The 21703-nt window shown below is 42.3% G+C and overlaps 1 protein-coding gene across 2 annotated transcripts; it reads left to right on the top strand.

Annotated features, from left to right (window-relative positions):
• Positions 1 to 303: 303 nt before the first annotated feature.
• DDX18 (DEAD-box helicase 18) lies at positions 304 to 21474 on the top strand. Of its 2 annotated transcripts, none has more exons than XM_082198379.1 (14): positions 304 to 508; positions 2103 to 2291; positions 3186 to 3332; positions 7230 to 7365; positions 8317 to 8417; positions 8527 to 8726; positions 8806 to 8920; positions 9460 to 9599; positions 11411 to 11572; positions 16267 to 16419; positions 17886 to 17999; positions 18883 to 18939; positions 19976 to 20153; positions 20801 to 21474. In XM_082198379.1, exons 1-14 carry the CDS (start codon positions 370 to 372, stop codon positions 20944 to 20946), a joined length of 1977 nt encoding a protein of 658 aa, XP_082054505.1. In that variant the 5' UTR covers positions 304 to 369; the 3' UTR covers positions 20947 to 21474. The 2 variants fall into 2 exon arrangements, with proteins under 2 accessions (XP_082054505.1, XP_082054506.1); XM_082198380.1 differs by having other exon boundaries at positions 307 to 508; positions 2112 to 2291.
• The last annotated feature ends 229 nt before the right edge of the window (positions 21475 to 21703 follow it).

The raw sequence follows: 21703 nt of genomic DNA, 5'->3' as shown, positions 1-21703 counted from the left end.
TGCTCAGAAGTCAGTCCCGTTGAGTCCAACGAGGTTTGCTCCCAGGTAAGTGTGTCTGTAGCACCAATGACTTGAGCGGACAGCTGCAGAATGTGGCTTTGCTCTCTGGCGACTGCCCACCCCGTTTGAAAGACAGGCAGAGAAGCAGGGAGAACCCTGCTCGCTTTCACTTCCCAGCTGCCTGCGCTTCGTCCTCTGAGCCTCTAGAGGCCGCTGCAACCTGCCCCTTTTGGGCGGAAGGAGGAGAGCGAATGGCACCGGAAGCTCTCATGCGCCGGTCTCCGCCGCTTCCGGCTGCTCCTTCCTTTTCCCTGCCTCCCTTTCCCTCTGCGCACGTGGGGTCGGCGGTGGCGTTCGGTCTCCGCAGCCATGGCGGCCAATACCGGGAACCTGCCGATGCGGCTGCTGCGCAAGAAGCTCCACAAGCGCAACCTCAAGATTCGCCAGCGCAACTTGGCCCGGCAAGCGGCGGGGGCGGCGGGTGGCGCGATGGGCCCCGGGCCCTCCGGTAAGACGGCGGCCGGTGGGGAAACAGGGACACGGGCGCCACGAAGGGAAGCTAGAGGGAAGGGGGGGAGACCAGGGACGGGCTTTTTCTGTTTCATTTGGGCGTTGGTTTATTGGATTTCTACGCTGCCCTTCATCCGGGGGTCACAGGGCGGGTGGCTGTATAAAGACGCAAAAAAATACATAACAGTGTAACGAGCAAAAACAGCAACCTCCCCCCCCCCCAGTTTAAAAGGGTAATAGATTATTGAATTAGCCAAAGGCTTGGGAGAAGAGGAATATATTTGCGCCCGAAGGTGATACGTGGCTCCCTCCCACACACATTTTTTGCGCCCCGATCAGGTACAGGGGGCAACAGTGAGTGTCTTGTATTTAAGAACAGCCCGCTGGATCAGGCCAATTGCCCAGGTAAGTTCAGCATCCTGTTCTCAAGGTGGCTGACCAAGGGGCTGTGAGAAAGCAAGATTCGAACACAAAAGGGCTCTCCTGTGTTTGGGGGCAACTGGCATTCAGAAGTTTGACTGCCTCTGACCATGGAGGCAGAGCATAGCCATCAGGGCCAACGGAGGGGGAAGCAGATTCCTCCAGGAATTTGTCTAATCCTCTTTTAAGGACATATGGGTTGGTGACCACCGCTGCCTCCTGTGGGAGTGAGTTCCATAGTTTTAACTATGCACTGCATGAGGAAGTGCTTTCTTTTGTCTACCCTAAATCTTCCAACATTCAGTTTCATGTCATAAGAACATAGGAAGACTGCCTTATATCGAGCCAGACCAGCTTGCTCAGTATTGTGTACACTGACTGACAATGGTTGTCTGGGGTTTCAGGCTAGAGTCTCTACCAACCCTACCTGGAGATGGTGTTGGGGATTGAACGCAGGGCCTTCTGCTTTCAAGGCAGATAGTTACTCTACCACCAACTTCCCCAAGTTCTAAGAGTTCTAGAGTTGTGAGAGAGGGAGAGAAACTCTGTGCACTTCCTCCATGCCATGTGTAATTTTATAAACTCATGTCATGTCACTCACCTTTTCTCTAAACCAGACATATCCAACTCCCAAGAGACTGTGACCTACTCGCAGTATAAAAAAACTGGCAGTGATCTACCCATTGTCATTGGAGGCAGGAGGAGTGCATGGGGTGGATGGATTGCACAGAGTTGGGGAGGATTGCACAGAGTTTTTTAGCTTTCCCCTCCGTAACCTTTTGTACACGATAAGGATCCTGTGATCTACTAGGATCAGCCAGGGATCTACCGGTAGATTGTGATCTACTGGTTGGACACCACTGCTCTAAACTAAGAAGGCACAAGTGCTGCAACCCTTGTAGAGGAGTCATTCCATCCCCTTGATTGTATTTGGTTGGCATTCTCTGAATCTTCCAGCTCTACAATATCCTTTCTTTCTAAAACATGTGCACACTTTTTGTGAGCAAGAAGAGGTTGTCCATTGGGTCCAATAGAGAGAGTGTATGCACCAGTAGTAATTAACTAGAGGAGCTATGAATGTGATCTGGCTCTTAAAATTCATGTGTGAAGTTGTTGTTGTTTCTTAAATGGTATCAGACATTGCTTTGATTTATTATTGTTTGTCTCGTTAGGAGCAACAGTTGAGGGCATCGCGGAAGACTTTTCCAGCATCTCAGAAGCAGCAGCTGAAGAACGAAAAACTGAGGATGTGGAACAGACTATAGTAACACCAAACAATGGTGAGGCTGGAAACACACAGCCTGAGTTGAAAAAGAAGAAGAAAAAGAAGAAAAGAAAAATTGTGGCTGATACAGAAAATGGTATTATATCTCTTACTTTTATCCACTTGTAAAAATGCCTTGTATGGGGTACTCAGGTGCCTAACAGTTGCCTATTAGGTGCTTGGGAACCACAGTGCAAGGGGATTGCCAGTCCTATGTTTGTAAGTTGCCTTGTGCAGTTTCAAAGTTTACCTTGTCTGGTTTCAAAGTTTAAAGAAGTAGCACCAGTGCCTTGCAAGTGTGAAGCTTCTTCAAAGAGCAGCACTGGGAGGGAGAAGCAGCTTCTGTTGAATGGAAACTTTTTCCACCTCCTAGAGCAAGGCGCACACTCATCAGCTGATGGGCAGTTGGGAATGCACCTTGTCACAGCAAAACAACAATCAAGCCCACTTTAAGATATGATTGCTCCTTTGAAGGCAGAGCCTTACCTCATCTGCAGCTGATGTCATGTGTAGGGCAGATGGGGAGGCCTCGTAGGCTAAAACTGGTTCTCCATGATGTGGGAATGCGGCCAGTGGCTAATACCATAGTGCTGTCTTGTTACTTTCTGGGACTTTTTAGTTAGTCCATATTGGAAGAGCAGTAGATAAACTGGCTGTTCATCTGATTGAGCAACACAATTCTGCCTTCTCTGTTTTCTTCTGTGTTCTCTTCTGCTTTCTAGGTGACTACTCCACATAGTGCAGAACCAGCTTTTCCCTCCTTTTGCAGCTTAGATGCAGAAACTTTGCTGGTGGTTTATATGTGGCATAAGTACATTTTTGCCCATAGTTTAAATGCCAAAACCAGAGATCAACAATGTGGGAATTCCCCCCCCCCTTGCCCTTTCAATGAATGTACCAACTACACTGACTGCCGTATAGATTCTTGCTGCAAACTGCTAGTTCATAAGTACATGTCCGGTATTGGCATTGATTGATTGTGTATACACAGAAACTAAGAAAGCAAAAATGGAGGAAGAATGCGCTGAGGAAGAAGAGACCTTTAATGGGGAGCCCAAAGAAGAAAGTAGTGAAAGTTTGGATGAGAAAGAAATGTCTGGAGATGCTGATGGACCTGCTTTGCCTCTAGGACTAACAGGCAAGCTCCTCAAACGCCCCCCCCCCCAACCTCTTTGTTCTGTTTCTTGTTTAGTGAGGTTTTGTATATCAAAACGTTCAGATGGTACTGGGTTTTCTCTTTTTTAAAGCGAACGCTAAGTCAATTGGTAGTTTCACTTATTGTCTGTGGACTGACCCTTGAGAGTAAATTTCATTGAACTCAGTGAGATTTATTGGACTGGGCTCCAGGGCTCTGGGTTTTGATTTCTGTTGGTCTTGGAGATCAAGTTATCCTTGCTTTGGTACCCGGCTGCAGCACTAACCCCTTGTCAGCAGTGGCAAGGCTTGATGGAGCAGTGCAGCCCACGCTATGTCTGCGCTCCAGCATTCACACTGGTTAGAGTGGGCAGGAGGGATGTCCCTTTACGGTGCCAGTTCCCAGCCTGTGTATGATTGTATGTAGCATTGTAGCATTAAATTGTCCAGACATGTGGAACTTTCCCATGTCAATCTGCACAACTCAAGCCAAGAGATATTGGCAAGCAAATGCTACACATGCAGTAGGCCATGAGTAGGCAAACTCAGGCCCGGGGGCCAGATCCAGCCCAATCGCCTACTAAATCCGGCCCGCAGACGGTCCGGGAATCAGCGTGTTTTTACATGAGTAGAATGTGTCCTTTTATTTAAAATGCATCTCTGGGTTATTTGTGGGGCATAGGAATTCATTCATTCCTTCCCCCAAATATAGTCTGGTCCCCCACAAGGTCTGAGGGACAGTGGACTGCCCCTCTACTGAAAAAGTTTGCTGACCCCTGCAGTAGGCAGTGTATGGGACTTGCCGTTGTGTAACTCCTTCAGGCATTGCTGCAGTGTGGCTTTCATATGTGGAAAAATTAAACCATCTCAGCAATACGCTAAGCTTATTTGGTGGTCCAGAGAAAGTTGTGTGTACTGAGGCTGGGGATGTGTGTGTACTGAGGCTGGATAAGTTAGCTGTCGTCAGAATTTTCCGTGGTGTGCAGAAATGAAATTTGATGCTGAAAGACCAGCTTTGTTCTACTTTAATAAGGGTTTGTTGCTATTTATTTTGGCATGTTGTCTTTTTTTTTTCATAGATAATTTTTATTGATTTACATAAATCGAAATACAGAACAAACTATAGTATTCCACTTAGTGTTCACATATTTTACAAAAGTGACTTCCTTCAACCTTCCCACAAATCATCCGTATTGGTAAAAACCAGTAATTCCGCATTTCTTATTTTGTAGTGCCGTTAATCATTCTGATTCCTCTGTTTTGCTTTAGACAGTACCCTTTGCTTCTTACAGAGCTCCTTTAAAACCCACTAGTGTTATCTGTCCATCGCTTAGGTTTCCCAGATATTCCGCAAAACTTTCCCAATCTTTTATAAACCTCTGGTCTTTTATGTATCTAATTTTCCCTGTCATCTTATCCATCTCCACGTAGTCTAATAATTTTGATCTCCAATCCTCAATTGTCGGCAAACCCTCTAGTTTCCAGCTTTGAGCTAACAGAACCCTTGCTGCCGTTGTTGCGTACTGGAACAGCTTGTAATCTTTTCTTTTTATCTCCCTACCTACCAATCCCAGCAAGAATGCCTCGGGTTTCTTAACAAAGGTATAGCTTACAATTTTCTTTATTTCATTATACACACTCTCCCAGAATCCTTTAACCTTTTGGCATTCCCACCACATATGGTAGAATGTCCCCTCTCTTTCCTTGCACTTCCAGCATTTGTTACAGGATCCGTACATTCTAGCTAGTTTGACGGGAGTCATATACCAACGGTAGAACATTTTCATTATATTCTCCTTAAGTGTCACACAAGCCGTAAACTTAAGATGTTGTTTCCATAGTTTTTCCCACTCTTCGAAATAGATGTTACGGCCAAGATCTTTGGCCCAATGTGTCATTACCGACTTGACTTCCTCGTCAATTAGATTCCAGTCCAGTAACTGATTGTACATTTTAGACAAAGTTTTTGTATTGTTTTCCAGAATCTCGATTTGGAATCTGGAGTTTTTATCTGCATATCCTTTATCTTTGATATCTTTCCTAAACATATCATTTGTCTGGAAGTAGTGGAGCCAGTCATAAACTTGGTCCTTGACCTGCTCATACGGCCTCATTTTCCACTTTCCTTCCTCTTTCATTAGCAGTTGTTCATATGTGGCCCAGTTGGCCCTCATATTAATCTTTTTAACCGACATAACTTCTAATGGTGACAGCCAGTGGGGTGTTTTAGGTTCTAGCACGTCTTTGTACCTTTCCCATACCTCAATCAATGGGCCCCTAAGTATGTGATTTCCAAATTCCTTATGCTTTTTCCTCCGCCCATGCCACAAGTAGGCGTGCCACCCGAATCGATTGTCATGGCCTTCTAAGTCCAGTACTTCTCTATCCTCCAGCTTGATCCATGTCTTTACCCAGCATAGGCATGATGCCTCGTAGTATAATTTCAGATCAGGTAGGGCGAAGCCTCCCCTTTCCTTCACATCCGTCAACAATTTAAATTTTATTCTGGGCTTCTTCCCCTGCCAGATAAATTTTGAAATCTCCCTATGCCAGACTTTGAATATCCTTGTACCTTTAATCACGGGGATATTTTGGAAAAGAAATAATATTCTGGGAAGTACGGACATTTTAATTGTGGCTATTCTACCCCAAAATGACAATCTGAGCCTGCCCCACGTTTCTATATCTTTCTTAATTCCTTTCCATACTGTGTCATAATTGCTTTTGAATAAATCTATGTTTTTTGGCGTTACCCATACTCCTAGATATTTCACCTTCTTAGTCACCTCTAATTCCGTTTCTCTCTGTAGTTCTTCAACTTTGTCCTTATACATGTTCTTAACTATCATTTTTGTTTTCCTTTTGTTAAGTTTGAAGCCCGATATTTTACCAAATTGGTTAAATTCTTCAAGTACCTCTTTTATTGAGTCTAATGGGTCTTCCATTGTTACAACCAGATCGTCTGCGAAAGCCTTGATTTTATATTCATTCTGACCGACCCTTACTCCTTTTATTTTTTTGTTGTCTCTTATGGAATTAAGTAAGACCTCTAACACCATTACAAACAGTAATGGGGACAGTGGGCATCCCTGTCTTGTTCCTTTTGTTACTATTATTTCTGCAGTCTCTACATTGTTTATTATGAGTCTTGCCCTCTGTTCTGTGTAAATAGCTCTTATCCCATTGTAAAATTCAGTGCCCACCTCCATATGTTCCAGTTGTTTCAGCAGGAAGTCCCAGATTACATTATCAAACGCTTTCTCAGCGTCCACGAATAACAACAAACCTTGTTTATCACACCTGTCTGTTAAGTATTCTATGATGTTTATTATATTTCTTGTGTTGTCTTTCATTTGCCTACCCGGCAAAAAGCCGGCTTGGTCTTTGTGTATACTTTCTACCAGAATGTCTTTTAATCTCTTTGCTAGGATTCCCGCAAAAATCTTGTAGTCTATATTTAACAGAGAAATCGGTCTGTAGTTTTTGATCTGCTGTAAATCTGAGTCTTGTTTAGGAATTAGTATGATCAGTGCCTCCTTCCACGTCTCTGGTAATTCTCTTTCTTTGAGGATGTTATTCATTACTTCTTGCAATGGGGTCAACAGAGCTGGCTCCATCTCCTTATAGTATCTACCAGTAAACCCATCTGGGCCTGGGGCTTTCCCATTTTTTAAGTTCTTAATCGTTGCTTTAATTTCTTCTATCTCAACTAGGGCATTCAGCTTCTCTTTTTCTACTGTGGAGATCTTGTTGATGTTCTTAGTTTTTAAATATCTCTCTATTTTTCTCATATTATTCCTTTCTGTGTTTTTGAAGAGTCCTCTGTAAAAATCCAAAATCCTTTTTTATTTATTTTGGCATGTTGTCAATGGAAACTGACCAAGATCATTTCTGCCTTCAGGTGCTTTTGAGGATACGTCATTTGCTTCCCTTAATGGCCTTGTCAGTGAGAACACATTGAAAGGAATAGCTGACATGGGCTTTACACACATGACAGAAATTCAACATAAAAGTATTAAACCACTTGTGGAAGGCAGGTAAGAAATGACTTGTGGAAGGCAGGTGTGTTTTGTATGAACCTTTTTTTTTTTTTTTTTTTTTTTTGGTAATCGTATCAATGGCAACTAGCCACGATAGCTGTGTTCCGCCTCCACAACTGGACGCAGCAATGCTTCTGAGACCAGTTGCTGGAGATCACAGGAGGGGAGAGTGATCATGTGCCCCGATTCTGCATGTGGGTTTCCCTGAGGCATCTGGTTGGCCACTGAGAACAGAGTGCTGGACTAGATGGCCCATTGGCCTGATCCGACAGGGCTCTTGGTATGTCCCTATGAATGCAAAGTAACTAAGGAGAGAGCACTTGGATAGCCACAGAATGATTTCTCCTCTCCTCCCTACCCCACGTGCTGTTACTGGGGTTGCTATCTTGTGCATACTAGCCGGATAAGAGCCCAGTGAATACAGGGGTAATATTTAGCACGACTCCCAAACACACCATATGGAACAGGGAAACGCACATCTGTAAGGTTAAGGAGAGGAAGAGCAGGGCCTGTTTGCACAAGGAACAGTCTGATATGCAAATGGGGCATCACAATTGGATATCACCCCATGGGACTTAATTTGAATAATTGCTTATAGGATCAGGCTGCGATTCTTTCTATCTCATTAGTGGGTTGTGAGCATTGTATTAAAGCATGCCACATTAAAATCAGTTAAGGTTGTGGTGGAAAATTAAAATAGTGACAGCTGAAAGTAGTCCCACTTATGTATTTTGGAAAACGATTTTTTGTGTCATGTGTAATGTAGTTTAGGCTGCAATCCTATACCTAGAAATAAGCTCCGTGGGACTTATTTTTGCCTAGGCATGCATAAACACAAACTCCAGGATTATTTTTAATGTTTAGCTTTAAAGCTATTCTTATTTGATTTTAAACTGTTTCAGCTTTCCTACTCCTAAATTCAGTTCTTCGTACTTACTCTATCTGCAGAGATATTCTAGCAGCAGCAAAAACCGGCAGTGGCAAAACTCTGGCATTTCTTATTCCAGCCATAGAACTCATCTACAAGTTAAAATTCATGCCCAGGAATGGTAAGATTTTCTGCATTGCCTTCTCACTTGAAAGTCTGAAGATAAATTTGGGGATATTTGTTTGCCATTATGGTCTCCTTTTTGCATCTTTCCCTCTGCCCCCTTCCAGGAACGGGTGTCCTCATCCTTTCGCCTACTCGGGAACTTGCCATGCAGACCTATGGTGTCCTCAAAGAATTGATGACTCATCACGTCCACACTTATGGCCTGATAATGGGAGGCAGTAATAGATCTGCAGAGGCACAGAAACTTGCAAATGGCATTAACATCATTGTGGCAACTCCAGGCAGGCTTCTGGACCATATGCAGGTAGGAAGAGGAGTGCGTAGCTCAGGGCTTATTTTGTGTGCCTTGTGATAGCTGGTGACACTGTTTAAATGCCTTGCAGAATACTCCAGGGTTTATGTTCAAGAACCTGCAGTGCCTGGTGATCGATGAGGCAGATAGAATCTTAGAAGTGGGATTTGAGGAAGAAATGAAACAGATCATTAAGCTCCTACCAAGTAAGCCAAACATTCAAATTGTCCTCATTCTTTCTTTCTTGAGATGGCAGGGAGAGCGGCGGTCTCAAAACACTTTATTTTTATTTTTTTGCAGTTCTTGCTCACTTCTTCTGCGTCTTTTGCGTTTTCATTTTAAGCACCGTACAGAATTTTAAATGGATGTGCCTTCCTTACAGCGGCTGGATAGTAACATTTGCAGAGTAATCCCATGCATATTTACTTAGAAATTACTTCCACTGTGTTCAGTGGATCTTACTCCCAAGTAGGCATATCTGCATCAACACTTGCTAATAAATAAATAAATAAATAAATAAATAAATAAATAAATAATGTTTTTGGCGTGCTTCTACTTCAAAACTGGACTGCTATGAAACTATTTGGCTCTTAGTTGAAAAAAAAAACGTGACTGGCTAATTTTAGAAATATCCAGGTTATACAAAGAGCAAGTGTGTTTCTCATAGCATTAGTGTGTTTTATTTCATTCAAGGTCTGTTGCTGTAATCCATTCAGTTGAAGTTGCTTCCTTTTCTCCCTCTCAGAGCGTAGGCAGACCATGCTGTTCTCTGCTACACAAACCCGTAAAGTTGAAGACCTGGCCAAGATTTCTCTAAAAAAGGAGCCATTGTATGTTGGGGTTGATGACAATAAAGAGACAGCAACTGTAGATGGGCTTGAACAGGTAACTATCAAGTGATGGTGATGGTGGTGGAACAGAAAGATACATTAGCTTCTTAGCAGAGTTTGTTTCATTTTTACTGTCCTGGACACTCATTTTTCTGCTTTTATCAGATTTCACTTTCTCCAGGTGCCCTTTGTTTTTCATATTGTCCTGGTTCTCATGTAACTCTTAAGTTATGGTTTAATTCAATTGGCCCAATCTGGCTCAGTGCCTTAACCAGGGTTTATTCACCATGACTAGGCCACACTTTTAAACCATGGCTTGTTGTTGTTTCATAAGCTTTTATTGTTGACCACATATAGTTCCACAGACATGCATCTAGCACAGGTATAGGCAAACCCGGCCCTCCAGATGTTTTGGGACTACAACTCCCATCATCCCTAGCTAACAGGACCAGTGGTCAGGGATGATGGGAATTGTAGTCCCAGAACATCTGGAGGGCCAGGTTTGCCTATGCCTAGCTATCTAGCATCTTCATTGTATAGCTTTCACCATATGCTGAAGCTGTAACTTCACTCTGGACTTTGGACAGTTAATGCCTTTTGTTTTGTGGGACCCAGCACTTGCTGAATTTGTATTGTTCTGCTCTGGTTATAATGGTTTTGCTTGTATTTTTTTAATTCTACTGTAGCATATATAATTGTATATTATATTGCTGTAGCCTGCCCTAGGATCTTAATAAATAAGTGCTAGGTGCAAACCCAAGCATTGAGATCTGCATCCAAGTTCAGGTTCAGCCAGTGTACATAATGTTTCTAATTACAGCTTACAGCTGATCACTTTTTTCAAATATTCATGTATCTTCCATAACAAACCTGATTTCTATGCACCTGCAGTGGCATAATTACAGCTAAGTGCAGCTTTGAAATAGTGTGGACTCCATGCTGCTGCCTGAAGATATTAATTGTCTACTATCTCACTTGGAATGGCCTTATACCAGATCTAGATTGGGCTTAGGTTTATTAAATTTGTATATTGCTTCCTACTAAAGTCTCAAAACAATTTGCAATTAGGATAAAGAAGATAAAAACACAGTCACATGAAAGGCAGGTGCTGCCCAAGCGATTGGTGGGTGGGGGGGAGCAGGAATCATCTTTGCTTGGCACCAAGTGACTAGCCTTAAAACGTCATTCCTACAAAAACTGCAGGAATATATGAAAATTAGTTGGGGTGAACTTTAATTGTACTCATGCGGTTCTCTTTATAGTCCTTTTTTGTAAGGAAAATAGAATTTAAGGGGCTTAAAAGCAAAACCCACATTTCACTGAAATCTTTATTCAGGTAGCCTGGCATTTTCTAAGGCCATAATGTTTGAACATGTTCACTGGAAAATTCCACTGAATTTAGTTGGATTGCTGGCAAATGTGCATAGGATGGAACTGTAAGAAAACGTAACTGTTTTCTATAATGGGATGTCTTTCTTCCTGCAGCCCCCAGTCTTCTACAGAGGGTTAACCAACCCTCCGGAGCAGATTTTGCCATCACAGCGGGCAGGGGGGAATTGCAGAAGGAAAGGGGAATCCATTCTGCCAGTGGTGCCTTTTCTACTGGCAGATGAATAGCATTGGAATCGAGTTTGTTTGTTTTTAAAATCCCTTTTTGATCCCTTTCCTTTAGTCCAAGGGAATCAACCACACACTTTCACTTCTGGTCAAAATTTTGTTTTTCACAAGTAAGAGATTAGGAAAGGGGTTATCAGAACACAATTCTTTGGGTGCATTTTGGTAGAGTATGCTTCTGTTTGGAAGTTGTTAGAAATAGCACTGTAGAAGGCTATATGTACATAAAACCATTTTCCCAATCATTTTTAGGGTTACGTAGTGTGCCCTTCAGAAAAGAGGTTCCTCCTGCTTTTCACTTTCCTCAAGAAGAATCGGAAGAAAAAGCTGATGGTGTTCTTCTCTTCATGTATGTCTGTGAAGTACCACTATGAACTTCTTAACTACATTGATCTCCCGGTCCTGGCCATTCACGTAAGTATATGTTTTGGAAATGACAATCTACTTTAAAACTGGCAGTGTTTATCCATGACTGTTTTGATCACTCACGATTTATTTTGGGTTAATATACATAAAGCTGATAATCTGATAAACCAGAATCTAGCAGTAATCCATCACTTGTGAGTTATTGCATGCTCCCTTTTCACTGGCTGCGTTCAGAGGTAATACGAAGCTGTGAAGTATTATTTGTTTAACTGTCCATGAGATGCATACTGATACATGCCGCTCGAGTACTCCCACAATCTATTGCCAAGGTTCGTTCTTGGCTTCCCTGCTCATTCATGGTTTCTTTGAGAGAAAGAAACCAAAAGGGCTGGTTTAAGCAACGCTAAGCCAGCTGCTCCATAGTTTGTTTCCCTGCTCACCTAAAGGAAGGTGCTGGTGTCCATGTTTTAAGCAAACCAATAGCTTAGCGGTCATTATGATGTGATCAATGTTATAAGCCAGCCTTTCTCAACTTGTGGGTCCCCAGATGTTGTTGAACTACAACTCCTATCACCCCTAGGTAGCAAGGCCAGAGCTCAGGGATGATGGGAGTTGTAGTCCAACAACGTCTGGGGATCCACAGGTTGAGAACCACTGTAAGGCATTTTGACAGTGTTCAACCAGTACATTTACAAAAACTTTGGCCAGCCAAGTGCCATCTTTAACTGACAGCTGATCTCAGACTTATGAGACTTCTAGGGCACACTGTGAATAATTTCAATAGTCCCTCTTTTTGGCAAGAAATTGACCCTGCTCTATGCTATCATGAGACCCCTTTTGCATCTGCAGCTGGGCGTTTTGAGCCGACTTGCAAGCTTGAATAATGCATGTAGCTTTGAAGTTACTGTAAATTGCAGGTGGCCTTTTATGAAGCCTGAGAGTGCATAACAAGAATGTCAGCATCTCAGCAAGATTTCAGCAATGGAATCATAAATTAACCTTTAAATGTCATCAGCGGAACCTTTCTCTTAAACCTGCCTTTAAAATGCTTATGTGAAGAACTCGGTTTTGTCAGCAAGGTTGAAGTTGTTTGTTAGAATGTTGTTAGCTGACAGTTAACCATTTTAAGTGTGTCTGCATTAATGTAGTAAAGTGATTCCCCCCCCAGTGCCCGTACTGTGGAAGAAACAGAGCACGCTTTGTTTCTTCTTAAATTAACACAAAAATGACTATTCAGGTAGAATTTACTAAATTAACTGCAATACTGTGCACTTTTTAGAAAGCAAAAAAAAAAAAAAAAGTTTTTCATTCTCTCCCATAAACGGACTTTTTTCTGTTTTGTTTTGTTTATGTTTACAACTGATGCAGTTCATATTCTGCCAGTTTACCTGACCTGGAAGGCCCTGAGTATTTCCAGTGAAATGTGTCATTGCAACAAAGAACTTCAGGGCAGATTTGTGCAACAGTTTAACAACCATTCAATGGCAGAGGTTTTTATTTGTGGTAGGACCCATTCCTGTGTATGGGTTTTACTATAACCTCTCTGGAATACAACTCCCATTAGCACGCCATGCTGGCTGAGACTAATGGGAATTGTAGTCTAAAACATTTGGAGGGCACTAGGTTGGTTAAGGATGTTTTATTGTATGAGCTGCTGCTGGTTTTCTTTGCACCCCAAAACAGGTTCACCAAAAAAGGTGTACCATAGATTTATGTGGGGTCAGGGAGAGGAGAATGCAGACTTAACCATGCGTTATTGGACAACGTCTCTAACCATCTACCTGGAGATTTTTATAGTTCAATACTTCTTGAGTTGTTTTCCCACTGAAGTAGAAAGTGTGATATACAACATAAATCAGTCTTGAACTGCTACTCTTGATGGCTATGCTCTGCCTTCCATGTTGGAGTGTGTCTCTGAATGCCAGTTTCTGGGAATCGCAAGTGAGGAAAGTACTGTTGCACTCAGGTCTCTCTCACAGTCTTCCTACTGTAAGGTAAAGGTAAAGGGACCCCTGACCATTAGGTCCAGTCGTCACCGACTCTGGGGTTGCGGCGCTCATCTTGCTTTATTGGCCAAGGGAGCCGGCGTACAGCTTCCAGGTCATGTGGCCAGCATTACTAAGCCGCTTCTGACGAACCAGAGCAGCGCACGGAAACGCTGTTTACCTTCCCGCTGGAGCAGTACCTATTTATCTACTTGCACTTTGACGTGCTTTCGAACTGCTAGGTTGGCAGGAGCTGGGACTGAGCAACGGGAGCTCACCCCGTCGCGGGGATTCGAACCGCCGACCTGTTCGGCAAGTCCTAGGCTCTGTGGTTTAACCCACAGCGCCACACGTGTCCCTCTTCCTACTGTAGGCTGCTCTTCTTGCATTTTCTCATAAAAGCAGTAATTGCTGCCTTTTTCCATGCTGGACATTTCTTCTGATTTTATGTGGTGGCTAAAAGTGTAAACTGACAGCCAGCAATTCTCTGATCTAAATTTTGCCTTAGGCATGGATTTGCTGGAGTGTTTTTTTGCAAACTGCAGAGCCTTGGCATACTGGCTGCAATATGGGGATAGTAAAGCAGGCCTTTCTTTTTTTTTTTTATAAAATTTTTATTGGGTTTTCATATTTTATATAGACAAAAACAAGAACACAAAAGACAAATAAACACATAAACAAAGAAAAAAAGAAAAACAACAGCGAACATATATACTTTCCCGCAAATATTATTTCCTAACCCTGGTCATTGACTTCCCCCTACCCCCTCCCTTGCATCCCCATTTCCAAATTTATGTCAGCAAATTGGCATTTCCCTATCCTAATATTAGTCCTTTTATAAAAGCAAACAAAATTAATTTTTTCTAAGTTGGACCTCAATTCCCTTCCATCGATTTCCCATTTTGTCTTGAATAATGATCTTTTTAACCAAATCCCATAATCATGAGTGTTGTTAAAACTTAATTTTTCCCTCCCTCCCATCCCCGGTTTGCGTCCCTTCCCAAAGCATGTCCAAAATAACAGTTCTTAGCCCGGGTTCCTCACGTCCGAGGCCCTCCAGTCTCTTTCAGTCCCTCTCCGCCGGTCTTGTTGGTAACCCTTTATGTCAGTCGTCACATCTCGAAAGAGTTCTTTCACCATCAATCCAAAGTCTCTTCCCATATTTGCAAACAGCTGCTGAAGAGTTTCCACAAGGCATGAATCTTGAAGGTAATCAAAGTCAGAGTCTATGTGGAGGCCCCAATTATATTTCTTTATTTTAAATTCCTTGATTTCATAGACTCCCAGGGCCTCCACTTTCATCTTCTGGATCTTTCGTGAATTTATAGTAGATTTACTCCAATAGTCTCCTTGTTTGTATTCCGCAGGCGTCAGCTTCTGCTCAGTATTTTCCCACATCACTTCTTCTCTTTCTTGTTTTGTCTTCTCCTCTGCTTTTATTATCATTTCTGGTTCAGCTGTGGATTCTTTCTCATTGAGGTCCTCTTTACATTCAGCAGGACTACTTGTTTCAGAAGTCAAGGTCATCAATTGTTCACTCATAGCCGTAGTCTGCTCTTGTAAGATTCCAACCAAATAAAACATCCTTTCGATTTCTCCCAGTATCTTTCCATCCACAGCCATTGTAATTCCACAGAATTCCCTCTAGAGGGAATCTGGTTACTTAATATTCTTTTCCCCAACAATCCTCTGTCTTGTTATTGTTTCTTTATTTCCAACAATTTTAGATCAATTGTAACTCTTTTTAATCCAGAGGTAACTTAGGTAGCAATTTTCCACTATTAACAGTCCGTTTGACAGCTTTGACAGCTGTCAAACTCTGCACTTCTTAAACCAGCTCCAAAGCAGGACGCTCCCGGGCCCGGGAGGGGGGGTTGTTTACATCAGAACATAAAACATCCAACACTTCTCTCTCCTGCTCGACATTTCCAAATCTTGGAAGTTACTGTCTTTTTTTAAAACTCACCCTTTACAGGGTAGGCACTCCAGCTTAGTTCTTTTTTCGTTGCTCTAGATCGTCTGCAAGGTAGGGGGTGCGGACTTCCTTTTAGCGCATCCCCCGATCGTCTCAAATTCAGTGGATAAATTTCTTAAAAGCCAAGTCCAAATTACTCACGGGTTGTTTTTTCAGCCGAATTTCAAGGAAGGAAGTCAGCGCTCTCCGGTCATGGCTCGCGGCTTCGCTCAGCAGAGGTAGCGATGGACTCTCAGTGCCGCGCCACCCCCCGTATCCCCTCCGCAGCCTTTAAAAAGGCTCTTCGCGAATCAGGGGGGGCGTTTAAGGCACCCGCCGAGTCTTCAGTCCGCAGGCATTCCGCGCCTGCGGTTTTAAGGGTCCCCGTGTCGCCGGCACGGCAAAGACCCGTCCCCTGCTGAGCCGATTCCCTCCGGAGCTCGGAGGGAATCCGCCATTCCCAGATCGCGTCAACCCCGGAAGTCGTAAAGCAGGCCTTTCTTTACAGGATTCTTGTAAGAATTAAAAAGCACTATTTATTTCGCCGTGCATAATATATCACAGGTTATTTCCCACACAGTGGTGGTTCTGACACTTGTTCACACCTAGTTATGGCTTTGTAATGGATTTGGGGTTTGTTTGGCAGTATAATTTTTGACATAATTCTGATATATTTGTAGCCAGGTTGCTATTCATGCAGTGTGATGCATGTACATTATAGGGGTGTGTTGGCTTTCAGGCTCTCTCTGGAGAATCCCATAGTTGCTTATTAACCTCATCATGAACATCTCACTTTCTTCTAGGGCAAGCAGAAGCAAACGAAGCGCACAACGACATTTTTCCAGTTCTGCAATGCAGATTCTGGAATACTCTTGTGCACAGATGTAGCTGCTCGAGGACTGGACATTCCGGAGGTTGACTGGATTGTTCAGTATGACCCACCAGATGATCCAAAGGTAGTACGATTTCCTGAAAGATGTATGTTTTCAGAGGCACTGTGGATTTAACCCACCTAAGAAATTCCCCCGTGTTCCTGAAACTAAATGAGGCCGCAAATCTTAATATATTTATTTATGCATATTTATAACATGCACTTATAGTATAGCAAGGTGGCATACAGCGTATAAGAATAAAAATAGAGCATCAATAAAATCCCTGCTAAGCTTGACTTCACAATTTAACATTTAAATTTTATCCATTACATTTCCTCCAAGGAGCGCAAGGTGGCATGCATACGTTTCTGTCCCATACAGTGATTATACCCAATTTCGTTTTGCTTCTGCAGGGTTTCTGTATCCTGTACGTTCAGACTGTTTTCTGAGACCCTTCAGAATGTTTTTTTTTCCCCTTTTTGGGGGAAATTATTTGCACAAGATTGCTCTTCTAAGGAAACTTTAAAAAAAAAAAGATAAAGGAACTGGAAAATCTGGTATATAGTGAGCAGAGAGCACCATTCTGCATATGGCAGAGCTCCTCACTCCTCTGTGTCTACTCAGCTGTTCTTTTCCTTCCCTCCATCGTCAAATCCCTATGCTGAACCAAAGATCTGCTTAAGTATCAAAAGTCACAATGCTAGTACCAATAGTTATTGGCATGTGGGGTGGCTTGCATCAGCCCAGAAACTGCAGCATCCCAGGAAGAGAGAGGCCGGACTTTCACACTGCCTCCCAGTTAAATTGCTTGTTGCTGCATGATCAGTTTGCTGAAACATGCATGTAGCTTTCAGGATTGGAGCAGGATCCATGCTGCAGGTGTTTGCCTTCCAGTATGTGGAGACCAGTAACAGGGGGATGACCAGGGTAGGAGCAGATCTAGCTAGCATGTTCCTGTCCTCACACAGGCAATTCGATAATGTTGGGCATGGAATGCCTGAATAAGGCAAGAGTATTGGAATCATAGCTGGCTCCAGCGATGTTCAAGAGCAAGTTAGAGCGGCATTTAGGTGAGACATTGGGAGCCCAGAAGGAAAGAGCTGGTTAATGTGCTGCTGGCTGCCTGAGCATGCAAATGGTGACAGTAATGAGGAGCAGCAAGAAATAAAGGTCATGGGCAGTGGTGTGTCCAGGATGTTGGGACCTTAGCAGCAGCCAGAAGATGCTAACTTCCAGCTGTGTCGGCTCCAACCAAGAAGAGTCAAGCTTCCAAACTCCTCCCCCCCCCAAAAAAACACACCCCACAATTCTTTATTTTTCCCATTGTGTATACTTTTCCAAAGCATCCATGCTTTTCCTCTTTTTTTTTACTAATTTGTTTTGTCAAAGCTAAGTCCATAACTGAAGTAAATAAGAATTTCATTTGGGGAATAGGAGACTTTTATGTAAGTTTAGTTGCGGATCTGTTTATGTATGAGCGCCCTTTGCTGTGCCTCTGTTTACTGTAAAAAAAAATGTTAGTTACTCTCGCATTGTTTCTTTTTAAAAAGGAATACATTCACCGTGTTGGTAGGACTGCCCGGGGTATAAATGGAAGAGGGCACGCTCTGCTGATTTTACGTCCGGAAGAACTGGGTTTCTTGCGTTACCTAAAGCAAGCCAGGGTAAGTCAGTGTGGAGCACTGCAGCTAAGCTTTAATGATTAATCAAATAATTTCTACCTGCCTTAATTGCCTAAAGAGTGTTTAACTAAATAACCTTAGTAGAATTGCAGAGCGGCTGCTGTAATGAAACTGCATAATTTAGAAGAAGCTTTCCATCATATGCATGTGGAGTTTAAGGGAGTAGAGAAAATTTAACACAAGCTATGGATGCACTGCTTTGATATCCTGGTTCTTGGTCCCATCGCATATCCAGCAAACAGAATCAGCTTCTAATTCCCATGATGCCAAGGATGGTCATAAGTAGTCAATAAAATTGTTTGTTTTGTATGTTTTGCATAGAATGGTGAGGGCTTTGATGGAGGCAATACCACCATGAAGATGTCAGGGCAGTGCTTCTGCATATATTGGTGGTAGCCCACAGGGGGTTCATATAAGCTTGTTTCCCCACCATAAAATGACTCACGAACACATCTTTTGCAGGAATTATGCAAATACAGAAACTTCCATGACGCATTTGCACAGGAATGCATCAGAGTAATTGTCCCCTGTTGGGTATAGAAATGTGAAATGTCTTTGGTGATGAGGGTGTTTCAGAATGCGATTACAAAACAGCTGCTCATGCTGTGTATGAACTTCCATTCCTCTTTGAAACATTTTTGTCTTGAAATCGCTCTCTGGATTTCTGTCATCACCAAAAAAAAACCCTGCTTTATTTACACTAATTTAGCAAGTGCAGAAGAATGGGATTTGGGGTGAGCCTCCATATGTTCTAGCAGCTGCTATTTGTTCTTAGTGACAGTTCTCTGAACTGATGTTTGAGCAGCACTTGTCTTTTCAGTATCTTCTGCATATAATGTAACAGTTTTCTTAATTATTCTTTTAGGTACCGTTAAATGAATTTGAATTTTCTTGGTCCAAAATTTCTGACATCCAATCTCAGGTAAAATAAAAATAAAAGCGTTTCTGCCACTTGCATTCTTCAGCTTGCTTCACCTATTTCTTTGGAAAAATTCGTACCCCACATATCTAGGTAACTAAAAATAAATACAAAAAGCAATCTAATGAATAAATCATAATAGAAGAACACACAGTGCACAAATTTGAAGCTATCGTGAGGTGTGAGTGAAACTAAATTTGGATGAATTTTAATCCTGCTACATTTAAAGTAACCGTAGCAACCTCCTTATAAAACGAACATAGCACAGTGTGTGTCTTACGTATGTTGAGGCACCTGAGTGGTACCCTTATGGTCTTTCTTATTAGTGTTTATTTGTAGCCTTTCAGAATATTTATACGTCCTCATGGAAGGATTTCTAATAGAAAAGAGAGTAAAATAATAACAGTTCCCACAGGACAGTTGACAGTATATGGCCTGAGGGACTCAGGGCAGGCATAGGAATGGGCCATAGCTGGAACAGACCCTGATGTCGTTTTGCACTTCCTCCCACAAGAATTTCACTACGAAGGATAAAATGACAGCATGTGAGTGTAAACTGAGTTGACTGCAAGATGTTAATATCAGAGAGGTTGACATTGGGGCGTGATTTTAGAAGCCTTTCCTCCATGGCATTATATATTTTTTAAAAACCTGGAAGTGGAAACATGCTGTGTATATTTTTAGCAGTAGGTAAGATGGAGACCAGGATATATTTTTTTTCAGAGACCTGGTAAAAAGTCCCATTGTAGAATGTGGAGTTTTCACACTTTGTTCTATGAAGGAAATTTATACCTAATTTTCAAATTCTATAGCTACATATTTTTGTAAAAAAAGAGGAAAAGAACAGTATTTCTTGATAATGAGCTTGCATTGTTAACTTTGAAAACTACAATTTGATAAATGTGTGTACTATTCCAACTGTATTGCTCTATTCTTCCAAATGATAAATGTCAATGTCAGTTACCTGCAGAATGTTCCATTTCCTCATTTATTAGATGACTGTATAATTGAACGTTCCTTCTGCCTTTGTAATTTTCAGCTGGAAAAATTGATCGAGAAGAACTACTTTCTTCACAAATCTGCCCAAGAAGCTTACAAAGCCTATATAAGAGCTTATGATTCCCATTCTCTGAAACAGATCTACAACGTCAATAACTTGGATCTGCTCAAGGTTGCACTCTCTTTTGGCTTCAAGGTCCCACCATTTGTGGACCTTAGTATCCTTTCGTTGCAAAGTATTTCTTCCCCTTTCTATGATTCAGATGTGTTGGGGTCGACTGTTCACTTGTCAGTAAACCAGTTTGTGGGCTGGTAGTAGATCTGGTTCAATGGCAGTTTCGGAAATTCAGAACTGCAGGTGTAGATTTTAAACATGACATTTTCATGTGTAAAAGAAGATGGAGGGCATGAGCTTTCAGTGTGTAGCAATAGCACTACTCTTAAGGAGGGCCTGCCAGGGCAAATGATTATGGTCTGCTTTCGTTGTTTCATTCCATCTTCTTTGCATCCTAAAATGCCCATTGACTTTCTGTTTACATGGACCAGTTATTCTATCCTTTGGAACACGACTGCTTCAGTCACAAGCTTGACATAATAATGGTATCTAATAGAGGGCTAACTTGGCTCTCCGTAGAAAAACTTAATTGGAAAACTTTGAGCGATGGCAGTCACTAGATAAATTTCTACAGGTGTTTTCTTCTCCCTTGCCACACTTGCAACCTAGTTTTGAAAATGTACTGCTAATGCTATGATTCCACACACACACCCCCCCCAAAAAAGAGGCCTTGGTGCCATCCTTAGAATTTTAATAGCTTAAGCTAATTACATATTTATGAACTTGCATTCCTTGACACCATTTTCTCAGATGTAAACAGCAGCCACGGGAAGAGATTGCAAAAAAGAGGTGGCGGTGGAGGGTTTGGCTATCAGAAATCAAAGAACGTCCAGAAATCCAAAATCTTCAAGCACATTAACAAGAAACAATCAGATAGCAGGCAGTTTTCCCGCTGAGATGCTTGTTCCGTGTTCACAGAAATGGCTTTTGATCCTTCATTTAATTACTCTGTTCTCTGCAAAGCAAGGTGCATTCAGTATAGAATTTGGTATAGACTTTGAAGCACACACTTTTAGGACACAGTCCAGTCCTCTGTGATCATTGTACCTATGCGTGGAAGATTCCTTTTAGCTTTTCCCACTTCTTCCAGCCTAAGCTCACATGAATTGGCTGCAGTTCTCTTACCCGGGAAAATAGAATGCCTCTTCCTGTGTCCCCTAATCCCCTCTGCAGTGCAGGATATTAGTATTCTTGATATACGTTTTGGCTGACCCTTTGCGGGTCCTCCAGGAGCTAACACTGTGGCTACAATGGATTGGAGCTCAAGTCTCTATCCACTGATACTATGTGGCACTTTTAAAAGGGTGCTCTATTTTCTTCCATGGACTCCCAAGTGATTTGGCATCTCTAGGGAATTTTTAGGCTGTATGTACACAGATTTTGCAAGAGGTGATTAATACAATTCTTTTTTATGTAGTCTTTAAGTTTTTGTACTCAGAGACTCTTCCTTGTGTTTTCTTACAAAGTAAACGTAGGTTGTCTGCCTGCTATGCCACATGGCTGTTCAGAAGCTCTTTAGAGGTTTGACAGCCCACTGGGGCCATGCTTAGAAATTGTAGGTGATTATTCCCCCCACCAAGTGGCAATTCCTTTTTCCTCCAAAGCTTCAAAAGCCTTTTTGTAACTTTTGGAAGTATAAAGGATGTTTGAAGA

This window comes from Podarcis vaucheri (assembly GCF_965113315.1).
Source record: "Podarcis vaucheri genome assembly, chromosome: 1".
NCBI lineage: Eukaryota > Metazoa > Chordata > Lepidosauria > Squamata > Lacertidae > Podarcis > Podarcis vaucheri.
Note: the sequence above shows the minus strand (reverse complement) of the source record. Positions and strands in the feature narration are given on the sequence as shown.